The 22510-nt window shown below is 46.5% G+C and overlaps 1 protein-coding gene across 4 annotated transcripts in view; it reads left to right on the top strand.

Moving 5' to 3' along the window:
• Positions 1-22510, top strand: part of XPNPEP1 (X-prolyl aminopeptidase 1) — a 54825-nt gene that overhangs the window by 15705 nt on the left and 16610 nt on the right. For all 4 annotated transcript variants that reach the window (XM_060125468.1, XM_060125467.1, XM_060125469.1 and 1 more), the window contains 7 exons: positions 9071-9134; positions 10336-10440; positions 13920-14012; positions 14266-14409; positions 16640-16735; positions 18872-18953; positions 20518-20728. In XM_060125468.1, the coding sequence (XP_059981451.1) occupies positions 9071-9134; positions 10336-10440; positions 13920-14012; positions 14266-14409; positions 16640-16735; positions 18872-18953; positions 20518-20728 (795 nt within the window). The remainder of the gene's footprint in view (positions 1-9070; positions 9135-10335; positions 10441-13919; positions 14013-14265; positions 14410-16639; positions 16736-18871; positions 18954-20517; positions 20729-22510) is intronic.

The raw sequence follows: 22510 nt of genomic DNA, 5'->3' as shown, positions 1-22510 counted from the left end.
CGGCACTTGTTATTTCTTTTTTTTGGTGGTGGTGTCCTAATGGATATGAGGTAATATGTCGTGGTTTTGACTCGTATTTCCCTGGTGATTAGTGATGTTGAGCATCCTTCCATGTGCTTGTTGGCCATTTGTGTATCTTCTTTGGAGAAGTGTCTATTCAAGTCCTTTGCCCATTTGAACAGTTTCTTAACTGTAGGATTTCTCAGGGCCTTTAATATATGAGTGTGCACTGTACAACTCTAAGGAACAGATGAAGTATTCAGCACTTTTCAGATTTAAATGTCCATGGAATTTCCACAGTCATCTCAGGAGTGGGGTAGGGACTCTGTTCCATGGAATTCCTTAGTCTGTTGACCTTCAGTAGCACTTTTTGTACCACAGTGGGTTTGAACTTGCTCCTTGAAGACAGGAGAGGAAGCAGAGGTGTAAAGAGGAGAGGCCCCTGAAGATGAGGGTTTGGCAAGTAGAAGTGGTTGAAGGGGTGAAGGGGGAGGTGGGAGAACAATGTGTAAGTGTAGGAGAAGCAGCAGATCAGGCCAGAAAGGGGCTGTTGGCACGTGAGAAAGCCGAGGTGGCCGTGTACTGTAATGTTAAATTTAGTAGGCGGGGGGTGGGGGGGGAGGTAAGGAGAGACTGGTGGGGTTTAGGGTGGGGCTTTGGTAACAGAATTCTTCCGTTCACCTCTGTTCTCTAGATGAACAAGATTCACCAACTTCATAGGAACCAAAGTTTCATCTTGACTAAGGGCTGGATGAGTAGGTAGGGTAGCCAACATAGCTTGGGCCTGAGGAGGTGTAAGTAGCAGAGGAACTGGGCATCCCACCATTTAAGAAGGGCAGACCTTGTCCTTGTCCTCAAGGAACAGCTTTTTTCTTCTCCTGCCTGGGTACCTCTGATGGGCTCTTCCTTGCCTCCTGTCAGGCCCAGGCTTCAGCCTTTGGACTTGGGCCTCCTGTCACATGGATTCTCTGCTGGATTCAGCAGTGGTGTTTTTCATTCTCTGCCTTTCAACTGATTGGATGCAGCCCATGTGTATCTGTGAGGGCGATCTTTATTGGGTCTACCAATTCAAATGTTAATCTTTTCCAGAAACAACCTCACAGACACACCGAGAAATAATGTTTTACCAGCTGGCTATCTGGGAATCCCTTAGCAAGTCAAGTTGACACATAACCTTAACCCTCATAGCACTAGCACACTGTTTCCCAAAACTGGGTCTCCCCTTTGAAAGGGTCTCACAGGCTGTTGTGGAGCAGCAGCCAAACTCCTACTAGTTCTGCTTTATTTATGAACCTTCACCTCTAGGTGAGGCCTCATTGTATGGAAAGATTTGACCTGTGAGTATTACTTGCAGTAACCTTTGAAGGTTTCCAGTTAAGGGTGTGCTGGAAGCTTTGTAGTGTTGGTATTTAGGTTTCAGTTTTCTTTTGCCTGGAGTTAGGATAAAATCTGTGTTTACTGGTAGGGGACGTTCTTGTAGCCAAGCCAAGTTTATCTTGATGTTCTTGGTCCTGGGTGCTGTTCCTGAGCCAACTTTTTTTGGTATCATAATGCTGGTTTTTGGTCTAATACCCTGATTGATGTTTTAAAATTCTGTCTTTGACATTAGGTGTGACCTAATAGACCCAAAGCAATTTCCTATTCAGCTTTGGGAATGGCAGCGACTCTGGCCAAACCCCAGTGATGTTCCAGGCTTTCCCTCAGTGTTTCACCTCCTGCTAATGGATCTGGAATATCAGAATTGGATGGCTCCTCCCTAAATGAGGAAGTTGAAGCTCTAATCCTGGAAAAATGTGTTTTCCAGCAACATCCTGAAAACACAAAAAGTTAAGCTTGCTTGATATGAGCTGGCGGCACTTTTATTGCAGAGGTCTCTATTTGTTTAGGCTTCACAAACATATTCTTGTACTCTTGCTGTCCTCTTCTCTCTCACTTCCCTCCCCACTACCCCCCCCCCCATTTTTCTTTTATAATCTTTGGTTATCATTTCTATTGCTGTAGCTTAGCCATCTGCCTTACAAGGCGGGGGAAGTTGTGTTTTGCTTGTCTGGTGCATATTTCCTGACTACCATATCAGGGCTAAGTATTGGGACAAATGTAAAAGGCAAGCAGTTAGCATACAGGTAAGCGTATGGGCTCTAGAAACTGTCTGGGTTCAGGTGGCAGATTTGCCACTTAACTAGCTGCTTGACCTCAAGTAAGTTACCTCAAACTCCTAAGTGTCAGGTAAACTCTCTGTGTCTCAGTTTCCCCACCAGCAAAAATGGGACAGTGACATATCTATCTCTTAGGGCTGTTGTTAGGATCAAATGAGGTAATAGATATAAATGCTTAAAGCATGTCTGTCACCTAATAAGTCTCATTATATTAGCTGCTATTTCTGTTGTTGTTATTATTACTATTATAGAAATGAATGAGGGAAAATATTCCCTTAAAGAGGTTAAAGAGTAGATAGCCCCAGTCACAAATCTAACACAAAATGTGACTCGTAAATGTCATAGGAAAGAACTTAATCAGCACTGTCCAGTAGAAGTATATGAGGCACATATGTAGTTTTAACTATTCTAATAGCCAGAGTAAAAAAAAAGTAAAAGGAAACAGTGAAATTATTTTTAATAATACATTTTATTTACCCCGGTATGTCCAAAATATTATCATTTCATCACATCATCAGTATAAAAAATCATTAGTGAGATAGTTTACATTTCTTTTTTTATACTGAGTCTTCAGTTCCGGTATGTATTTCATTACAAAACATCTCAACTTGAATGTGGAATGTTCGTTGGAAATATTTGATCTGTATTTATATTTCATAAAATTTACAGTTGAAAAAGTGGCCTTACATACCAAAGTTGTTCTAAACATACTTAAAAAGTTTTGTAATATCTGAGCCTTGAGCATCAGTTTTAAAATTTATATTTAAATTAGTTGAAATAAAATCAGACATTTAGTTTCTCAGTCACATTAGCCACATTTCAAGTGCTTGGTAGCTACATGTGTCTGGTGGCTACTCTAATGCTAAGCACAGATTTAAAGTGTGGACTGAACTCATAGGTGAGAGGGAATATTTTAAGCTGGCAGGGTCAAGGAAGGCTTCATGATGGAAATGCATTTAAATTGGAATGTGAACAGATAGAATTTGGGTGCTTACAGTTAGAGAGGTGCAAGAAATACCATGGGCAAATCCATGGAAGTAGGAGAACATGAATAATGATAACCCTAAAGAAGAAAGAATAATAGGGTCTGGTCAAGGCCACTCAGGAGCCACCAGAGTCAGGAGTTTAGGTTTCTGTTACACAGTAGGGACCCACTGAAGGTCTTTGAATAAGATAGTGACACGATCAATCAACGGGAGCAGTGTTCAGTGTGGATTGGAGAAGGGAGACACTGGGAACTGAGAAGCCTGTTCCGAGGCCAGTGCAGGATCCCAGCGTCAGGGTACAGAGGGCCTGGACTTGGGTGCTGGTCTTAGGAGCAGAGAAGAAGGGAAGGATTTGGAGGAGAAGCGGTAGATAGATTGAGCGAGGACCTTGCAGGCAGATGACCGAGGGAACTGGGAAGTTTGGAAGCTGAGAGGGTTTGTGTTGCCATCCAAAGAAAGAAATGAGAAGCCCCACGTTCCTTGTTTCAGGTCCTGTGGAGAGGAGGGCCCTCGTTGGGATGACTGTTAAGTGGGACTCTGGGTCCTTGCTAGGACTGTGAGGACAGGAAGTGCTGGCTTTGTGTGTGACCTGCCACAGGAGCCTCCTCAGTAATAGAGAGGCTGCTGTGCTCTGGGGCTCTTGTTCCTGTTTCGTTTCAGGCTAGATTCAGGGTTGATGGAATTTCTCCTACGGTTGGGGAGGGGGAGGGTGTTAGAGAAATGAAGAGGAGTCTTGAATTCTGTCCTTTGTGTACTTTCCAAAGCACAAATACACACACCCACACACTGTTGCATTTTGGAGACAACACGCACCCTGAATATGTAATTGTGCAAGGACTTGGCACTCCAGGGGTCTGCTCCTCTCTGTCCTTTTCGACTCTAAGGTTTTTTTCTTTTAAACTCAGAACAATGGTTGTAGTATTAATGAGTTTGGGCCGGGGGGACTTTTGCAGCGAGGAAGTGTCCATTTTCTCTTGTAATCTGGGTGTTTTCTTGTACCTTCTAAGGCAAATGTTGGGATTTGCGGGCACGACTGGCCCCAAACCAGGGGAATCATTGGCTGGGGCCAGAACTGCACTGGCCCCACCTTTGAGAATTCCGAACTCTTCATCCTCCCCTTCTGTGAGGCCCCTCGTCTGCTTTTGGGCTCGGCTTAGTCCACAGATCCCATCCTTGTGGGGGTGGCTTTGCCACCTTGAGCTTTCGGCTGTGTTTATGGTTCCTCCTTCTGGAAGACATGACTCCGATTTTCCGAAACTCTTTTTGATTCTACTCCCATTCCTCCAGGAGCTGGCTTCCTGTTTGTATTTCTTAAATAGGCTTTCTCCTGGGGTGGAGGTGGTGATTTTTATCTCGGAGTGATTTTATTCACCGTATTAATTAGAGTAACACTAGCTGTGGTAACACATCTCAAAGTTTCAGTGACTCTGTATTGCAGAGCCTTATTTCTTGTTCATGTAGCAGTCCAGAGTGGGTGTTCCTGGTTGGTGGGTGACTTTCTTCCACTAGGAAGAAGAGTGATTCAGGGATCCAGGCACTTTCCATCATGTGATGCCACCATTCCAGCTGGAGGAAGGGAAGGAGTATGGAGAGGGTGCGTCCATCTTTAACTGCCCTGACTCAGATATCACTTCCCACCCTCTTTCCGTTGGTGAGAACTAGTCATGTGATCCCGCCTAGATGCAAGGGGGCCTGGGAAATGAAGTCCTGGATGGGAAACCAACCGCTCTTCTGTGACTTTACAGTAAGGAAAGGGCGTGAATCTTTGGGCAGCTATCCATTTTTCCCACATACCTTGACTTGGTTTCATTTAAGAGACAAGAAAGCCAGTAAGTGGGGGAGCCAGGCTTGAACATAGGTTTGATTCCTGCATGTAGGAGACATCTGTTATGTGGTTGATGAAGGTAGAGGTGAATGGGGGGCAGTTGCTTGGCAGTGTGGCAAAGGCATGGGCTTTTGAAAGTCAGACCTGAGATCAGATCTCGGCTCTGCCACTTAGAGCAGTGTTGCCTTGGTTCGGGGCGGGGGTGGTGGTGGTGGTAATTAAGTAATTTACTTCTCTGAGCTGCTGATTCTTCTTCTTCTTTTTTTTTAAAATCTGTAAATGGGAAGGATGCTACCTTCCAGAGCTGCTGTTGGGGTTAGAATTAGGGGAAATGAAGATAGTTACTGGCAAGTAGTCAGGCTTAGCCAGTATTATATGTTATCATCACCCAAGGTGGGGAGCATGGATGAATGCCATTGTGGGTGGTTTGGTAAAATCCAGAGGTGTGGGAGATCTCTGAAAGCCGGCTGGGTCAGAAAGCGTTGTGGAAGAGGGCATGTTTGAGCTGGATTGTGAGACATGGCTGAGGCTTTTTTTTTTTTTTTCTGTAGTTTACTGATATGCTTTATTTGGCTGTGTGTTATTTAAATTGTTTGAATTAGGTGCCAACGTTTAAAAATTGAGTGATCTCTCATGAACATACATATATTTAGCTTTTCCTGAAATACTGAAGGTTGGCAACACGTGGTTCATATTCCAGCATGACAGGAATCAGAGCTGAGTGGGAACTGCTCTCTCTAGAAGAGACAGCCTCTTGTCCTGCTTTACTCATTTCGTTTACCTGCCTGTACCCTAGGGCTTTTGAGTTTGAAACCCCAGTTGTAATCCCTTCTGGCCTTTCTCCTGTTGGATAAAGCATTAGTTTCCTGTTGCTGCTGTGACGAACTTAGTGGCTTACAACAACACAAATTTATTATCTTACAGTTCTGGAGGGCTGGAGTCTGCAGTGGTCAGCAGGGCTAAAGTGACTTCTGGAGGCTCTGGGGAGAATCCATTTCCTTGTCTTTTCCGGTTTCTAGAGGGCACCTGCATTTCTTGGCTTGTAGCCCTTTCTCTGTCTTCAAAGAGGTGGCTAAGGTCTTAACTACGGAGAAAGGTTCATCTCTCCTCCTGCTCTTCCTTTATTCTGCAAGTATTGGTTGCGGGCCTAGTGTGTGTCACCTGTGCCCTGTACAGGGACAGTGACAAACAAGACAGACAAACACCCTGATCTCATGGGACTTACATTCTGGGGGGCAGGACAATAACAGTGTAAAAGAGTCATTAAGAAGAGAAACATCTAGAAAAATGTACTGTACAGAGAGGTAGAAGAGGCTGAGTGGCTACTGTAGCTGGATAGTCTAGGCAAGCCTCTCTGGGGAGGTGACATCTGACCTGAAATATAATGGTGGGAAGGAGCCTGCCATACCTTGACCAGAGGGAGACTTTTATAGGCACAGGAAAGCATGTGCAAAGGCCTTTAAGCAGGAATGAGATTGGCAAGCGCGAGGAGCAGAAAGCAGGCGGTGTGGCTGGAGCACTGTGAGTGGGAGGACTGTGGGCGGAGAGCAGGGCCGGACCAAGCTATGCCTTGGGGACTGGCCTGGGGTTTGGATTTTATCCTAAGTGTGATGGGAAGTCATTGGAGGATTTTAAGCGGGATGCTAACATGACATATACACATTTTGAAAAGCTCCCTCTGAGTGTGTGTGAAGAGTGGATTGTAGGGACAGTGGTCCAGGTAGAGATGAGGGAGGCTTGGACAGGGACATATTAGAGATGGAGATAAATGGACAGTTTTGGAGAAAAAAGCCAACGGCTGTGTTTCTTTGCGGCTTTTTCCTAGTATGCTAAGGCTTTGGCTTATTTTAGGCCTTTTGCTGTTCTCTAGGGAGAATGTTCCCGGGCTTTGCCAGCTTCATGGCTGGGGGAAGAGTGGGAGGCCCGGGCCCAGTGCTTGTCTGGCCTCTGCTTAGCCTGTTGGTGTGGAGGTGACAGCTTTGGTCAGTGATGTCGTTCTGGCGTGTTGACCACTTAGGTCATGTCTAGACATTCTTGCTCCACCCTCATCTCGATCCCAAACCAAACACATCCACCTGCTGTTAATTCCATCTCCCTTTGGAGAAACTCTTCTCCTGCCTTTGCTGAGAGGCAGCTCCAGGTAACCCCTGGGGGGACGTGAGCCTCGCCCCGAGACGTGAGGCTTCCCCAGGTAGGGGTGGGGCACTCCTCGAGAGCTGTGCCCCTGTGTGCCAGAGCCCAGCCAGGCCGAGCCCCTCACCTGCCTCCCCGCTGTGCGTCGGGTGGGAGAGCACCCAGCCAGGCGGACCTCCTTGTTGGTCCAGAGTGCCCCCTCTGTATTTTCCTTGTTGTGTACTCTGAGTTTTAGCACAAGGTTTTTTTTGTTAACTGAGTTTTCCCAGCCTCTTAGCTGCTTTTTCCCCACTCAGGAGGAAGAGATTAATATCGTCTCTTCTGTTGCATATACGCAGCACTCCCAGGTTTCTGGTGAGTTGTTTTGAACATTCACTTACTGTTCCTCACAACAGAACTAGGAGAAGGGTAGGAACAGACTCCCCCATTTTGGCCTTTTTTTTTTTTCAGTCTTGCACTCACTAATTCCTGGGTCAGTAAACAAAGGAGGGCTCTGCAGTTCACAAATGATGCCGGAGGCCACTTCCTTTTATGTCCTTAGTGCTGTCTGGTCAATGTTCCCTTGTGTTTTCGGGATCAAACATTTGCTTGCCATTGCGTTCAGCAATCTGAAATGACCCGTTGTAGAAATGAGGAACTGAGGCTGAGAGAGGTGAGGAGACTCGTTGCAGACCACGTAGCTGGGCCTGCTAGAGGGCAGGTGCGACCCAGAGCTCTCAGAGCCCCTTCATCCTGCCATCATGATTCTTTCTGCTGACCCTTCCAGCACCTCTGTGGGTCATGGTCTTGTGACTGGTCTGAGGCTGCGATTGTGGCTGCCTTGGTGAAAGGGGCAGCTCTCATCCATGCGGCAGGACTAGAACCTGGGAGCCGTTTTCCCCTACATCATGTTGACTGTCCCAAAATGCTTTGGGGTCCAGCCAGCAGCCCCCTTCTCTATCCTAAGCATTCTTAACCCTGCCAAGTCCTTTAGCTCAGGAAAAACCTGCTAACAGGAGAAGGAGCAGTGGCTCTGGTCTCGAGTAGACCAGATCCTGGCCCTGCTATTGACGAGTTGGTTACTTAAAGATTCTGTGTTTGAACCTCAGTTTTCTCATTTGCTATTGGTCTTATCCTGGAGAGTTATTTTGAGGATGGGATGCGATGTGTTTTATGGGGGCAGCATGGCATAGGGCTTCAGAGTTGAGGCTCTGAAACCTCCCAGGTTCAAATCCTGCCTCTGCTACTTATTAGCTGTGTGACTTTGGACAAGTTACTTGACTCTCTGTGCCTCACTGGCTATTACCAGAAGTTACACAATGTGGCCTCATACCCTTTCCCCAGGAAGGGGAACCTCTTACCTTCTTAGCCCTAATCCCATTCCATTCAGAGGCAAGGGATTATCAGCTGGGAAGGACCTGGATTTGAACATGATGTTTTATTTTGCTGAAGCCTCCTGGGTTAGAGGAAGCATTTCCCTTTGTTCCCTAACAGGAAGGGACAGGGTCTGCGTGGGAGAGATTGGTGACACTGCCTTGGATGGAGGATACAAACAGGAAGTTCAGAAATAAGCTGATATCTAAAGAGACTTAAGTTAGAGAATTATTGGCACATAAAACAGAAATTCGGGCTTTTGAGAAAAATAACAGATGCCTAAATGTCAGTGGCAAGGAAGGGAGAAGGCTATTGGTTTGTTTTTTGAGTAAGATCTCAGTGAGGAAAGAGCAGTTTTGATCTGTTTCTCTTGACTTGCTTTGTTCTCCAGATGAAAAAATTGAGGTTAAAGGGAACAGCCCTTTAGCCCGTAATTAATTAGGGTCTTCTGTAGTGTGCACTAATTAAAAAGAAAATGTTCAGCTTGCCTTTTCAGCTAGATTGGCAGTTCCTTGAAGGCAGGTGCCCAGCTTTTGCCAGCTTTGCAGCCCTGCTGGGCTGAGCAGGAGTCGCATGTGACTGATCAAGGTCCAATTCCTGTCCTTTTTGTTTTCCAGAGTGAGTACATTGCTCCCTGTGACTGTCGGCGGGCCTTTGTCTCTGGATTTGATGGCTCTGCAGGTGAGTTTCTAAATTCTCTTTGTTCTTTTGGTACTTTTGTTTGCCTCTCAAAAATAACTAGAACCGGTTTCAGCCTGTGATATAGAACCAAAAAAAAAAAAAAAAAATGCAAACCAGACGTCCCCATTGAGCCTCTGCAGAGGGGATGTGGTCCCAGCATCCTCAGCTCCTAAGCTTACATTTTAGTGTCTCTTTTCTCTATGCCTTTGCTTTTCAAATCTTAAAAAATGTTACTTAAAAAATATTTTTGAACTTTTTATTAACTGTAACATACATACAGAAAAGTGTATCAATTAACCTGAATACCCCTGTGTAACTAGCACTCCAAATAAGAAGTGGGACACTAATAGCATCCTTAAACCCCCTCCTTAGCCTATTGGTCCTGTGTAATTGTCTAAGCGCTTGACTTTTGGTTTCTCTGTTTTCAGTTTCAGCTTAAATAACAAAGATGAATGTTGAGCTACATTGTTGCCCTGCCCTAACTTTCCTAAAGCTGTTGTGCCCTTGAGATTTAGGATGGGTTCCCCCCTTCAGACTCCCATCCTTCAAAGCTGCTAGACTTGGTGCAAGCCCCTCTCCTCGCAGTTAGCGCACTGCTTCCGTTGATGTAAAAGGCACTTTAGAATTGGTTTTGGCTGACACCTCTGCTGAAAGCCCTGAGTTCTGCTGGGCCTGTGGGAACTGAGGGCAGATAGAGGTGGGAGGCATAAACTCCTGGCTGGTGACCAACTGCTGCATCACAATGAACACTGACAGCATCCAGGTGGTCTCTCTTGGGAAAGGTGAAACACCTCCTTTGGTGTCTGGTGGAGCAGATGGCTGTGATCACTGAGCAGATTCACTGCTGTCTTGTTAATTACGAGACCCTTGTGGCCACAGGTCCACAGACCTCTTTCTACTGACCTTGACTCATGCTGTACAAGTGGGGGCCTTTCTGTGCAGGGACCAATACCCAGGCTGACTCAGGACTGTTTCTTTCAGAGCTTGGCCCACAGCTGTTTTTCAGTGGTATCATCTTCTCTTGCCTGGAGGTTCTCTTGGAGTTAAAGGCCCCGCTGCCCCACCAGAGGCCCCACCTGAGCGGTGGTGAGGCCACACGGGATCTGGTGCCCCTCACCGTGCTTGCCTGCCTGTTGCCATTTTGTGCAGCTTCTGGGTGGTGGTCAGAAACCTTTCTCATCTCCTTGCTCCCCTGCTGTAGGCACAGCCATCGTCACAGAAGAACATGCGGCCATGTGGACTGATGGGCGCTACTTCCTCCAGGCTGCCAAGCAGATGGACAGCAACTGGACGCTCATGAAGATGGGTGCGTAGAGGCACAGCCATCTCAACTTTTGTTGGCCAGCTCTGGCAGGGGACCCTAGGGCTCCTCAGGGCTTCTGGATCTTACCCCTTTTATGGGGCCATGGGCCCCTTTTAGAATCCAAGGTGTCTTAGTCTGCTCAGGCTCCCAAAACAAAATACCACAGACTGGGTGGCTTAAACAACAGAAATTTACTTTTTCATTTCTGGTGGCTGGAGGTCTGAAATCAGGGTGCAATTGTGGTCAGATTCTGGTGAGAGCTCTCTTCCTGGCGTGCAGACAGCCTCCTTCTCACTGTATCCTTACATGGCTATCTCTCTCTGTTCCTCTGCTTAGAAGGCCACCAGTCCTCCTGGATTAGAATTCTACCTTATGACTTCATTTAACCTTAATTTCCTCCTAAACCCCCTGTCTCCAAATATAGTTACATTCAACATATGAATTTTGAGGGGACACAGTCCAGTTCATGGCACAAGGAAAACCAAGAAAATGACATGCTGATATACACATACCATTACGCGTTTAATTTTGGAAGATCCTGGTTCAGGATACTCATTTCAGTGAGGAGAAACTGAGGGCCAGAGAGGACAGTTGCTTTGCTGCAGCTCACATAGCTTGCTGTGCATTTGATTCATGCACTGGGGCCTTTCCATTGCTCTTTGCTGCCTCATGATTCAAAGTGAGATAAAGGTAAGGGGCCATTGGCAACTGAAGCTAGGAAGCTCTCCCTCTGAGGATCCTGACTTGCTTCTGGCAGCTCAGCCATAGGGCAAGAGCATGGGTCTGGAACTTTCTTGGGCAAGTTGCTTCACCTTCCGTGCTTCATCTTCCTCATATGTAAGGTGGAATAGTAATAGTAAGTACCACATAAAATGGTGAGGGTTAAACAAATAGTATATGGGAAGCATAGAGCTCAGTGTTTATTGGATAATGATTGTGTGTGTGTGTGTGTGTGTGTGTGTGTGTGTGTGTGTGTGTACTCTTGTTTTTTCATTTAATTTTGTGCTGTATTTTTCCTTGTCACTATAATAGTCTTTTGAAACATGATTTTAGTGGTTGTACAAAGGCCTCTGCCTGCTGAATTTTGAACTTGGACAATAGAAAGAGGGAAAAGGGGCTACCAGGGCTGAGTGAGGAAGAGAAGATGAGGCCAAATCCCTGGTATTTCTTGTTTGTAGTTGGAAGTAATGAGGAAATCAGGTTGTTACCAGACTCATGGTTCACGGAACAGAGGGCTGTTGACACTGAGTTGAGTTGAGTTGACTCCAAGATCCAAGTAGTTAGCCTACTGAGGTAGTGTGTGTGTGTGTGTGTGTGTGTGTGTGTGTGTGTGTGTGTGTGTGTGTGTGTGTGTGTGTGTGTGTGTGTGTGTGTGTGTGTGTTTCACACACTCTCCACATATATAAGTGTTGTTTGTCTTAGGGAAGGAGGAATTAGGAACGTTTTTATCCTGGCAGTGGATTTATTTTAAATTTCCGTTTCTCAAAAGTCTTTTTAAAAATATAGAAACATCAAAGCTACAGGTGGTTGTTGCCCCAGTTGTTCTCCCTCTTCTCTCTCTCTCTCTCTCTCTCTCTCTCTCTCTGTCACACACACACACACACACACACACACACACACACACACACACACACAGGCACTTGGGGTTGTAGGGCTATTATAAATGGATAGGCCACTAGACCTTTAAACTTTTTGATTACATGCCTCTGTTGACGGTATATACGCCCAGTCCATCTGTATTTCAAATACAAGCAAAGATTGATATCTTATTTTTTAAGAAAAATTACCAGTGGAAGTCCTAATACTTTCTGCTTGTACCCCAGTGGATCATTCAGTGTGCCTCTGGGGTGTGGTCATCTCTCTTTGGGGCCTAAACTCCAGCTGTTAGATAAGTCAGCTCTTTGGGGGTCAGAGTGTCAGAGGAGCGAATACTGTCTGCCTGTCCTCTAAAACAGCCCCAGCGGATGAGTCCTTCTCCCTTCCAAGCCCCTCTCTAGTTTCTGCCCTAAGCCCACCTCCTCACTGTCTCTCCTGTGTAGGGAGATTCTGGTGGGTGTAGTTGGGGAGTGGTTCATCCCTGGGGTTTTTGCCAAACATCTGTCTTCTAGGAGATGATATGACTTCATCCTGTGAAAGTTATACTAGGGGCATTAAAGAAACTTTGTTAGTAAGTGGCTTGTTTAGCGGTTTGAAAAAAATAGGAAAGAATCAAATAACAAAATAACAACTCAATGCCAGCTTCTAGGCAGTTTTTTAGAACAGATTCATGAGCTCATTTCTTTTTTTTTTTTTAATATTTATTTATTTGTTTGCTTTTTTTGGCTGCATTGGGTCTTAGTTGCAGCACGCGGGGTCTTAGTTGCGGCATGTGGGCTCTTTGTTGTGGCGTGCGGGCTTCTCTAGTTGTGCCACTCAGGCTCCAAAGCATGTGGGCTCTGTAGTTTGTGGCACACAGTTTCTCTAGTTGAGGCGTGTGGGCTTGGTGGTTGAGGCACGTGGGATCTTAGTTCTCCGACCAGGGATCGAACCCACATCCCCTGCATTGGAAGGCGGATTCTTAACCACTGGACCACCAGGGAAGTCCCATGAGCTCATTTCTTTACAAACCTTTGAACTTCCCTTCTGTGGTTATGTGGTTATCAGTACTCGCTAGGGAGAATGGTAAAACAGTACTATTTCAGAATATGTGAACTCTTGCTCTTAATATTTTCTCAAAATGTTAGTTGTTTAGCAAAAATTTGATGAAAAAAGTATACATCTGAAACATACAAGATACTGGGTCGAATTAAAGAAAAACGGGGATATAAAACTAACTTTAGTTCCTTTTTTGAAGCTTATTTGGTGTCCTATGACTGTTTGCTCTTGGTAGTTGGGAAGCCCAAGGAGCCAGTTAAAGACACGATGTTGGGTTCCTGTGTGTCCCTCTTACAGTCTTTGGATACGTTTCTCTGCTGCCAGTCAGGCCTGGTTGTCTGGCGGGGGCCTTCACTCTGCAATGCTTCCCTACAGATATGGGGAGGGCACTGTGGTGTGTGTTCCCCTTACCTGGTGTGCGATGTAAGGGAGGCTCCCAGCTCTAGCCTTCACCATATCACCACCCACCCTCTCATCACCAGTAGTGGTAAAGTGACCGAAGGCTGATACAAGACGATCTTCATGATGACACCATGTACCTGTTGCAGCGATTCCTGGGATGCCTTTTTACCAGGGGTCTAATGAAAATCCTGTTTCCTTTTTTCTTCTGTCTCACCCATTCCTTATATACCATCTTACTTTATGTTTTCCTTTTATAGCATCTTACACTTTTCATAGCCTTCCAGGATTAAGGGAAGTTCAGATTTTCCAAGTGCTGTCAATTCTCTTTGAAGAAGGTGCTTAATAAAGACCCTGCTATCATGATGTTGGTGAATTTCCTCCTTCTGGATAGGACAATGAGCTCGGGTCCCCTGGGAATTGTTTCTCATCAGTTCTTCCCTCTGTAGGTCTGAAGGACACACCAACTCAGGAAGACTGGCTGGTGAGCGTACTTCCTGAAGGATCCAGGGTTGGTGTGGATCCACTGATCATTCCTACAGGTGAGTAAGCATAGGCCCTTTCATCTTGGGTGAGGAAGTGAGTTCTAGAGGCCTCTCCATCCTCCCTGTTTGCTTGTGGGTTGTGGAACATTTGGGGGCTCAGCATGATTTGATGTCACAACAAAGGTCAAGGTGAGGAGAAGAGTTAGCACAGGGCCACGGGATAGCCTTTCAGAAGGTGCCAGGCTCTCAAAGCCCTGCTGCCTGTAAAGGGTGTTCAGTTCATAGCTAGACCACGTGTGTTTCTCCTCAGATTACTGGAAGAAGATGGCCAAGGTTCTGAGAAGCGCTGGCCACCACCTCATTCCTGTCAAGGAGAACCTTGTGGACAAGATCTGGACAGACCGGCCTGAGCGTCCGTGCAAGCCCCTCATCACACTGGGCCTGGATTACACAGGTCAGAACCACGGCTGTGCCCAGAAGGCCCCCGACCATCGGCCCCTTCACCTCAACGAAAGTCGTCTGAATCCAGGTCGAGCTTGAGCTGACTGGAGGATTTTGCCCCGCCCTGGCACGTGGGGCATTTGATGCAGCAGGAGTTCAGTTTGTTTCCACAGTTGCCACCTACTTGCCACCTACTTTGGCACAGTTTATTCTTGCAAAGCTCCTCTGGGCAGACCTGTGGGTGCTGCTGAGATGGCTTTTTTACCATTCAGTTGCTAACTGCCCCTCTAACGTGTCTAATATTGGAAACAGACTACAGGTTTCTTTTCTTGTTTTGATTTAGTCACCTTGAGAGTTTTATTTCTTTATTTAAATTTTTTTCCTTCTCATATTTATTAATCCACAATCAGTGTCAACAGCTGATTGGGTTGTATACACACCCCAGCCTTAGCAGATTGTCTTTTGTTTTGTTTTGTTTTTTAAATTAATTTTTATTGGACTATAGTGAGCCTAGAGGTTTCTAGATTCCATTTCCTTTTCTTCTGTCAGCATTTGTACGTTTACCTTCCCAGGCGCCCTCCTTCTGTCTGTCCTCTGCTTTAGTAGCTTTGGGGTGTGGGTGGGTTTCTTTGGCTTGTGTGATAGTGGTGAGTGAGGAGCAAGTTCTGTGAGCGTTTTGTGGGAGACGAAAGTGTGATTTATGGAAGAGTGAGGAGCGCAGAGGGAAAGGCCTGGGAGGTGGGGCTGCAGGGGAGGGAGACTTGCTGTAGAAACGGCAGAGGAGAGGTGGATGGGGGATGTCTGGAATGTAGGCACATTGCCCAGAGGGGTCCTGGGAAGAAAGCATTACAGCCCAGACTCTCAGTCAAGTTTTAAACAGCATTCCCGAGCTGGTCTTCAAAGCAGCGTTTAGTTGTGGGGACAGCCCCCAGCTTGCTTTCCTTGTGACACCCTCACCTGAGGGTATTACAGATTAGGGGGATGGGTCCAGTGAGTGGCCCAGGGTCAGCTCAGCATTTTCCATCAGCGTGTTTTGAGTTTTGTTCAACTGAAGCAGAGGCTTTGACCTATTGCTTATAGAAGGGGGGAGAGCAGGTGTGGCTGGTAAAACTTCTGTTCAGCACACATGAGTGCCGGCTGTGTACAGGACACTGCTAGGTGCTGGGCGAATAAGACAGAGGCCTGCTGTGTTCACAGGTGGCTGCGCCCTGCGTTACATGTGCTGTTTCATGCTGGGTGGTGGTGGTGGTGGTAGTGATGGGGTGAGCTCCTCTAGGACCGCAGTTTCATCCTGGGGAGAGCAGGGAGGCCGTGGCTGTGTCTGACAGTGCAAGTGTGATTTGGAAGTGGTTGTCACACTGAGTCAGACTGTAGAGAATTCCTCGGTCTTAGCACTGAAGGGCAAGTCTCGTATCTCCAGGAATGTAAAGTGGTAGGTGATATTCCCCTGACCTCTAAGACTCGGTGAGTTCTCTCTGCTGGGTAGTGTGTAATCAAAGCTCCCTGTACAGAAGTGTAACTAATTGCTGGTTTTTTGGTGTTTTTTAAAAAAATTATTTTATTTTTGGCTGTGTTGGGTCTTCGTTGCCTTGTGCAGGCTTTCTCTAGTTGCGGCAAGCGGGGGCTACTCTTCATTGTGGTGCGCAGGCTTCTCATTGCGGTGGCTTCTCTTGTTGCAGAGCACGGGGTCTAGGTGTGCAGGCTTCATTAGTTGTGGCACACGGGCTCAGTAGTTGTGGCTTGTGGGCTTAGTTGCTCCAAGGCATGTGGCATCCTCCCAGACCAGGGATCGAACCCATGTCCCCTGCATTGGCAGGTGGATTCTTAACCACTGTGCCACCAGGGAAGTCCCACTAATTGCTGGTTTAATTGTCTGTCTTCCCTTCTAGATTGTAAGCCCCATGAGCTCAAGGACTGCATGTAGCTCAGAGCTGTAACCACAGTGACCAGCATGGTACCTGCAGATATCTATGCCTGGGAAGTGTAGATGCTTCATAGACATTTGTTGGATGAACAAATGAATTACTTTTTCTTTGAGGTAGTCGGGGCTCTTGACAGTCAACTAGCTTAGAGTCACTTCTCATGTATGGGGCTTGAATCTGGGCCTCCTGTCTGCTCAGATAACATGCTCCCTGGGATATGGTGCTGGTTAAAAATGTTTGGAATGGGTTCTTTCACTTGGCTTCCGCAGGTCCCTGGGACCAGACCAGGGCTGGAGTCGCAAGTATGTTTGTTTCTTGCAGGCATCTCCTGGAAGGACAAAGTTGTAGATCTTCGGTTGAAAATGGCCGAGAGGAACGTCGTGTGGTTTGTGGTCACTGCCCTGGATGAGATTGCATGTGAGTGCTCTGGTTTCACTGTTGGGGTGTGTTACCCAGTCTCTGCATTGGTTCTCTGGGAATCTGTGTGTTCATGCAATTCAGCTTTCTGAGTGGCCAGGGAATAAGCAAAAGACTGTCACCAGTGGGGTATATGATATGCCGAGTAGGATGGAGAAGTAATTATAGGGAGTCGGGGAGGGGAATGTAGCTTGGTCTGGAGCTGTATTACAGCCAGGGGCTGATGTTAAATCTGTGATGATGTCCCTCTCTGGCCAGTCTACTCAGGACTTCACATCTCTAAGGAGGGACATTTCCAACAAACTTTTGGTGCCTGTCAACATTCGTGTGTCTCTATGGGTATAGAAGTAAGATCACAGGAGATATTTTTTTCTTTATCCTTTTCCTGTATATCCCCAAGTTCTTCACAATGAGGATGTTCTAGAAATATTTCTACTTCAGAAAACTCAGGAACTGAAAGTTCTTCAACAAGCCTTTTGGTACAATAGCAGTTTTTTAATCTTTAGACCTTAAACTATCCCCATGGAATTGTTCAGTGCCTTCTAGAACCTGAAGGAATCTTCTTAATATGTCTGCTATTTTCTGACTGGATTTGACCCAGGGTACCTGAGACAAGGCACTGCCTTATTCTTTGATTTTTCTCACTAGAGAAAGAAAGTTTACTGCACAGTATCCTAGCTCTCTAATTCCCAGTTCCAAACTTTGTCAAGAGTGTCAGTGATTTATTTATATCCCTAATTAACTAAATAACTTTAACGTCGGAGAAAATAACATATAAAGCTAATTTCTCTCCTTTATTATTAAAAAGACACACATTTCCATTGCGGAAAACCTGGAAAGCGCAGAGGAAGTAGAAAGAAGAAAAAAAATCACCTATAATTTCCTTACACACAGAAAATCACAGTTAACATTCTGCACATTTGTAATTTTGTAGCTAGATTTTTTCCAGTGTATCGGGATACTCTAAGCATACATAAGCATAATTTTAAGTGAATATTAAATGTCTCGTCATATGGTTGTATCATAATTTACTTAACCATTCCCCTACATACGCCCTTTGAGTAATTTCCAATGTTCTCGTGCTTTTGTTAACATCCATCAGAGTCCTGGTGCATCACAATCCATGTCTTAGTTTCTGGTAATTTTCTTCCAACTTCTGGTTGGCTTTAGAGGTGGTGTTATGGATTAGAGGGGGTGTGCATGCCAGGGCTTTGACCATTTTGCCATGTACCTGCCGGAAAGGTTGCACAGGCGTGTGTGAATACACCCCTCTCGCCACACCCTTGCCAGCCCCAGGTGCTGTCATTTAAAAAGAGTGCTAGTTTGGTCTGATAGGTAAAACATGTTGCCTCATTGCTTTACTTTGCGAGGCCATGATGTTAAAATAGAGGCAGTGCTTTTTACGCCAGGGTCTTCTCTGCACTCTGATCCTCAGGAGAGCAAGCATTAGGCAGCTGGAAGTCCTCGGACGGGAGCTGTGCTCTCTGCTGGTCCCTCTAAGTTTCTCCAACACGCAGTGACCTCACTAGACCCCCTGACACTGGCCAAGGCAGGTCCTCCACCCAGCCGTGGTTCCGGGTGGGCCACAGGCTCGGGTTTCATTCGTGGGCTGGAGCCCTGCTGACTCACTGCTTTTGTTCCTCTGCCGGGAAGCCCCGCCTTCCTGGGGCTCTTGACCCTCGCACAGAGGGCCTCATCTGGCCTCCCTCATGGGTGGGTCTCAGTTTTTCTACTCTAGGTCGTTCCCCTCAGAAGGGAGCGAGTGCTTGGCTCCGTGCCCTGTATTTGGGAGTGCCGGAGCGTTTTTCTGTGGCACGTCAGGCCTGCTAGGCCTGGCAGGTCACCGCCAGGTGGACCATTTCAACTCTTGTCTGGAGGGCATTTGTTGGGTTTTCTGACTAATAACTCTTCCATCCCCTTCTTGGGATGGTGATGCGGTAGCGTAAGAAACAGTTCTGGTGCCATCATTTGGCGGATATGAGCAACTGCAGCTCAGAGGTGGGACCAGGAAGTGAGGCTCCCAGCTTCTCTGAGAGATGCCGCCCAGTCCTTCCCTAGCGAGTGGAAGCTCTTCCCTTGCTCTACAACCTACCCCTTAAACTCTCAGGCAGGTGACAGGAACTTTTTTTTTTTCAGGGCTGTTCAATCTCCGAGGATCAGATGTGGAGCACAATCCAGTATTTTTCTCCTATGCAATCATAGGACTAGAGACCATCATGTGAGTGTTGGCCCCGCACCTGAAAGTCCTTCCCCACGCTCCTCGGAGCCCCAGTCGCCCCCTTCCGGCCCGGGCCCACCAGCCTCGGCCTGACGTGTGCTAGAATGCTGCTTTTCTCGTGCCCTTTCCCTTTCCTGCCTCTCTTCCTTCCCCTTCTTGTCTTCCTTAACAGTAGATAATTATTTATATCCTGCCTCTCTTTTAATCCTGAAAATGATTTGAAATCTCTGAAAGTCTCTGTAGTACTAGGAGATAAAAAAAATAGGTGGTCAAGGACATCAGAACAAAACTGGAGAGAGTGAGGTTAGTTCACAAAATTCCTGCTGCAAAGTCTTGTTCAGGCCATACATTTGATTCCAGGTTTCCTAGCAGCCAATGCCAAGGGGAATGTGGGCTCTGTTATACAATCCTGGGTCCACGATGCAAATAGACCCAGTCATTTTGGAAGGTCAGAAGTGACACAGAAAAACCCCCTGAGCTGTGCCTTGTCAGTTTATCTTTTAAACTGCTGCTTGTGGCCAACCTGCCATTGCTCTTCTTATTTGGATGGCTTTCTGCATTCAGACAACATATTTATTGAGTGCCTGTTATGTGCTGGGGTCTCTGTTAGATGTTGGGGTGAATGAGACAGACAGGGTCCTGGGTTAGAGTTGCAGAGATGAGAGGTTACCTGAGGGCATTTGGGCACATAGTGGGCACTAACTTGTCATTGGAGTGGGTACGGGTGTTATTGGAGGGGCCTGACCTGGTCAGAGGAGGCTCTTGGGGAAAGTAATATTGAGTCAGAGATTAAGGGTACGTGTGGGTTAGCTAGGTGAGTAGGGGGCGAGGAGGAAGAGGAACGGTGATCTAAGCAGGGGAAGCAGCATTTTCAGAGGCTCTGGGCAGGAGAGAGCACAGTATGCGTGGAGGACCCAGAGTGGTCCAGTGTGGTTGAACCTGGAGTGGGAAGCCGGCAGGTGGGCAGGGCCCCCATAAGGAAGGCCTTGTGAGCCAGGTTCAGGAGCTTGGGGCTTTTGTCCTGAGGATGCTGCGGAGCTACTGAATGAGTTTTTCACACAGAACTACATGGTCAGGCTTGTAAATCATAAAGAATGTTATGACTGGAGTGAAATTACGGGGTGAATTATAATTGCTGCGAAAAATAGGGTGGATAGGGAAGACTGGAGGCAGGGAGACCAGTTAGGAGGCTGTGGTACTGATCCAAGTGAGAGACAGTAGTGACCTGTACCTGGGCAGCGACTGGGCCAGGCTACAGCGAAAGCTGGAGAGGTTTGAGGGGTGTTTAAGCTATAGGTTCAAAGATCTCAATGTAGGAGTGAAGGAGGAGCATCAAGGAGGAGAGTGCCCAGGTCCTGGCTTGGGGAGTGGGGTGGAAGGTGACGGCATACGCAGGGCAGGGAGCGCAGTTTGGGGAGCAGGATTTGGGGAAGGCGTGGAGGAAAGAGGAACTGCTTGGCTTGCATGCCGGGAGGTAGAGCCTGTCGCTTGTGTGTGGGTCTGTTCTCGTCCTCTCACTCCTGTGCCCGCCTTTTCTGTCACCTCACCTCTGGCTCCTCTGCAGGCTCTTCATTGATGGCGACCGCACAGATACCCCCAGTGTGAAGGAGCACCTGCTGCTTGACTTGGGCCTGGAAGCTGAATACAGAATCCAGGTGCTTCCCTACAAGTCCATCCTGAGCGAGCTCAAGACCCTGTGTGCCAGCCTCTCCCCGAGGGAGAAGGTGTGGGTCAGCGACAAGGCCAGCTATGCTGTGAGCGAGGCCATCCCCAAGGTTGGTAGCCCCAGAGACCCACCTAAACCTGCCACTCCAGCTGCCAGGCCCCTTCCAGTCCTGGCATCGTGCGGCTTGTCTTTGAAGCAGAGGTTGTTCAGGCAGATTTCCAGGACTGGCTGTTGGGTCAGAGGTGTCGTCTCCCTGGATGAGCCCTTTGGGCTGGAGTGTGAAGCTTTTAGAACCCATTGAGTTCTGTGTTTTCCAAAACGTGACATGAGAGATGATTTTAGGTGGTACACATTCATACATAGGTTTATTTAAATGTCTCTGTTTTAAAAGCGTTTTAACAGTTACAGAGAATGAACTAGTGGTTACCAGTGGGGAGAGGGAAGGGGGGAGGGGCAAGATAGGGATATGGGATTAAGAGGTACAAACTACTATGTATAACATAAATAAGCTACAAGGATATATTGTATAGCAGAGGGAATATAGCCAGTATTTTATAATAACTTTGAATGGAATTTAACCTTTAAAAATTATGAATCACTATGTTGTATACCTCGCACTTATATAATATTGTATATCAACTATAAAAAAAGTGTTTTAGTGTGTACTAGAAAAATATATGATTAGCATATGAGACCATATATTATAAAAATTGTTTCTTAAGAGAGAGTTGAGTTCAGTAGCCTATGTTGATTCAGAGATAGTCTAAAGAAAAGTCTTAGTAAATAAGGGTCCAGGGGGTAGCAGCTAGGGTAAGACCTGTGCAGGTGGCATGAGAGTATCTGAAGTTTGGGAGACACTACCCTACACCCACCTTTCCCACCACATTTCATAGTTAAGGAGACCTGAGGCCCAGGGAGGCTTTGGGAGTTGGGGATTTGTCAAAGGTCAAATGATACTGATAGCCCTGCCCTTGACTGAGCCCCTGCTGGGTGGTGCTAAGCAACTGACACCGTCCCCCTCATTTTAACTGAGGCCTGGCACAGGAGTTCAAGGTACCTTAGTTGTAGCCTTTTTTTTTTTTTAACATGTTTATTGGAGTATAATTGCTTTACAATGGTGTGTTAGTTTCTGCTTTATAACAAAGTGAATCAGTTATACATATGTTCCCGTATCTCTTCCCTCTTGCATCTCCCTCCCTCCCACCCGCCCTATCCCACCCCTCTAGGTGGTCACAAACCACCGAGCTGACCTCCCTGTGCTATGCGGCTGCTTCCCACTAGCTATCTATTTTACGTTTGGTAGTGTATATATGTCCATGCCACTCTCTCACTTTGTCACAGCTTACCCTTCCTCCTCCCCATATCCTCAGGTCCATTCTCTAGTAGGTCTGTGTCTTTATTCCCATCTTACCCCTAGGTTCTTCATTACTTTTTTTTTCTTTCTTAGATTCCATATATATGTGTTAGCATACGGTATTTGTTTTTCTCTTTCTGACTTACTTCACTCTGTATGACAGACTCTGGGTCCATCCACCTCACTACAAATAATTTCATTTCTTTTTACGTCTGAGTAATATTGCATTGTATATATGTGCCACATCTTCTTTATTCATTCATCTGTTGATGGACACTTAGGTTGCTTCCATGTCCTGGCTATTGTAAATAGAGCTGCAATGAACATTTTGGTACATGACTCTTTTTGAATTATGGTTTTCTCAGAGTATATGCCCAGTTGTGGGATTGCTGGGTCGTATGGTAATTTTATTTGTAGTTTTTTAAGGAACCTCCATACTGTTCTCCATAGCGGCTGTATCAATTTACATTCCCACCAACAGTGCAAGAGTGTTCCCTTTTCTCCATCATTTCTCTAATGATTAATGATGTTGAGCAT

Source organism: Lagenorhynchus albirostris, chromosome 16 (genome assembly GCF_949774975.1).
Source record: "Lagenorhynchus albirostris chromosome 16, mLagAlb1.1, whole genome shotgun sequence".
Lineage (NCBI taxonomy): Eukaryota > Metazoa > Chordata > Mammalia > Artiodactyla > Delphinidae > Lagenorhynchus > Lagenorhynchus albirostris.
Note: the sequence above shows the minus strand (reverse complement) of the source record. Positions and strands in the feature narration are given on the sequence as shown.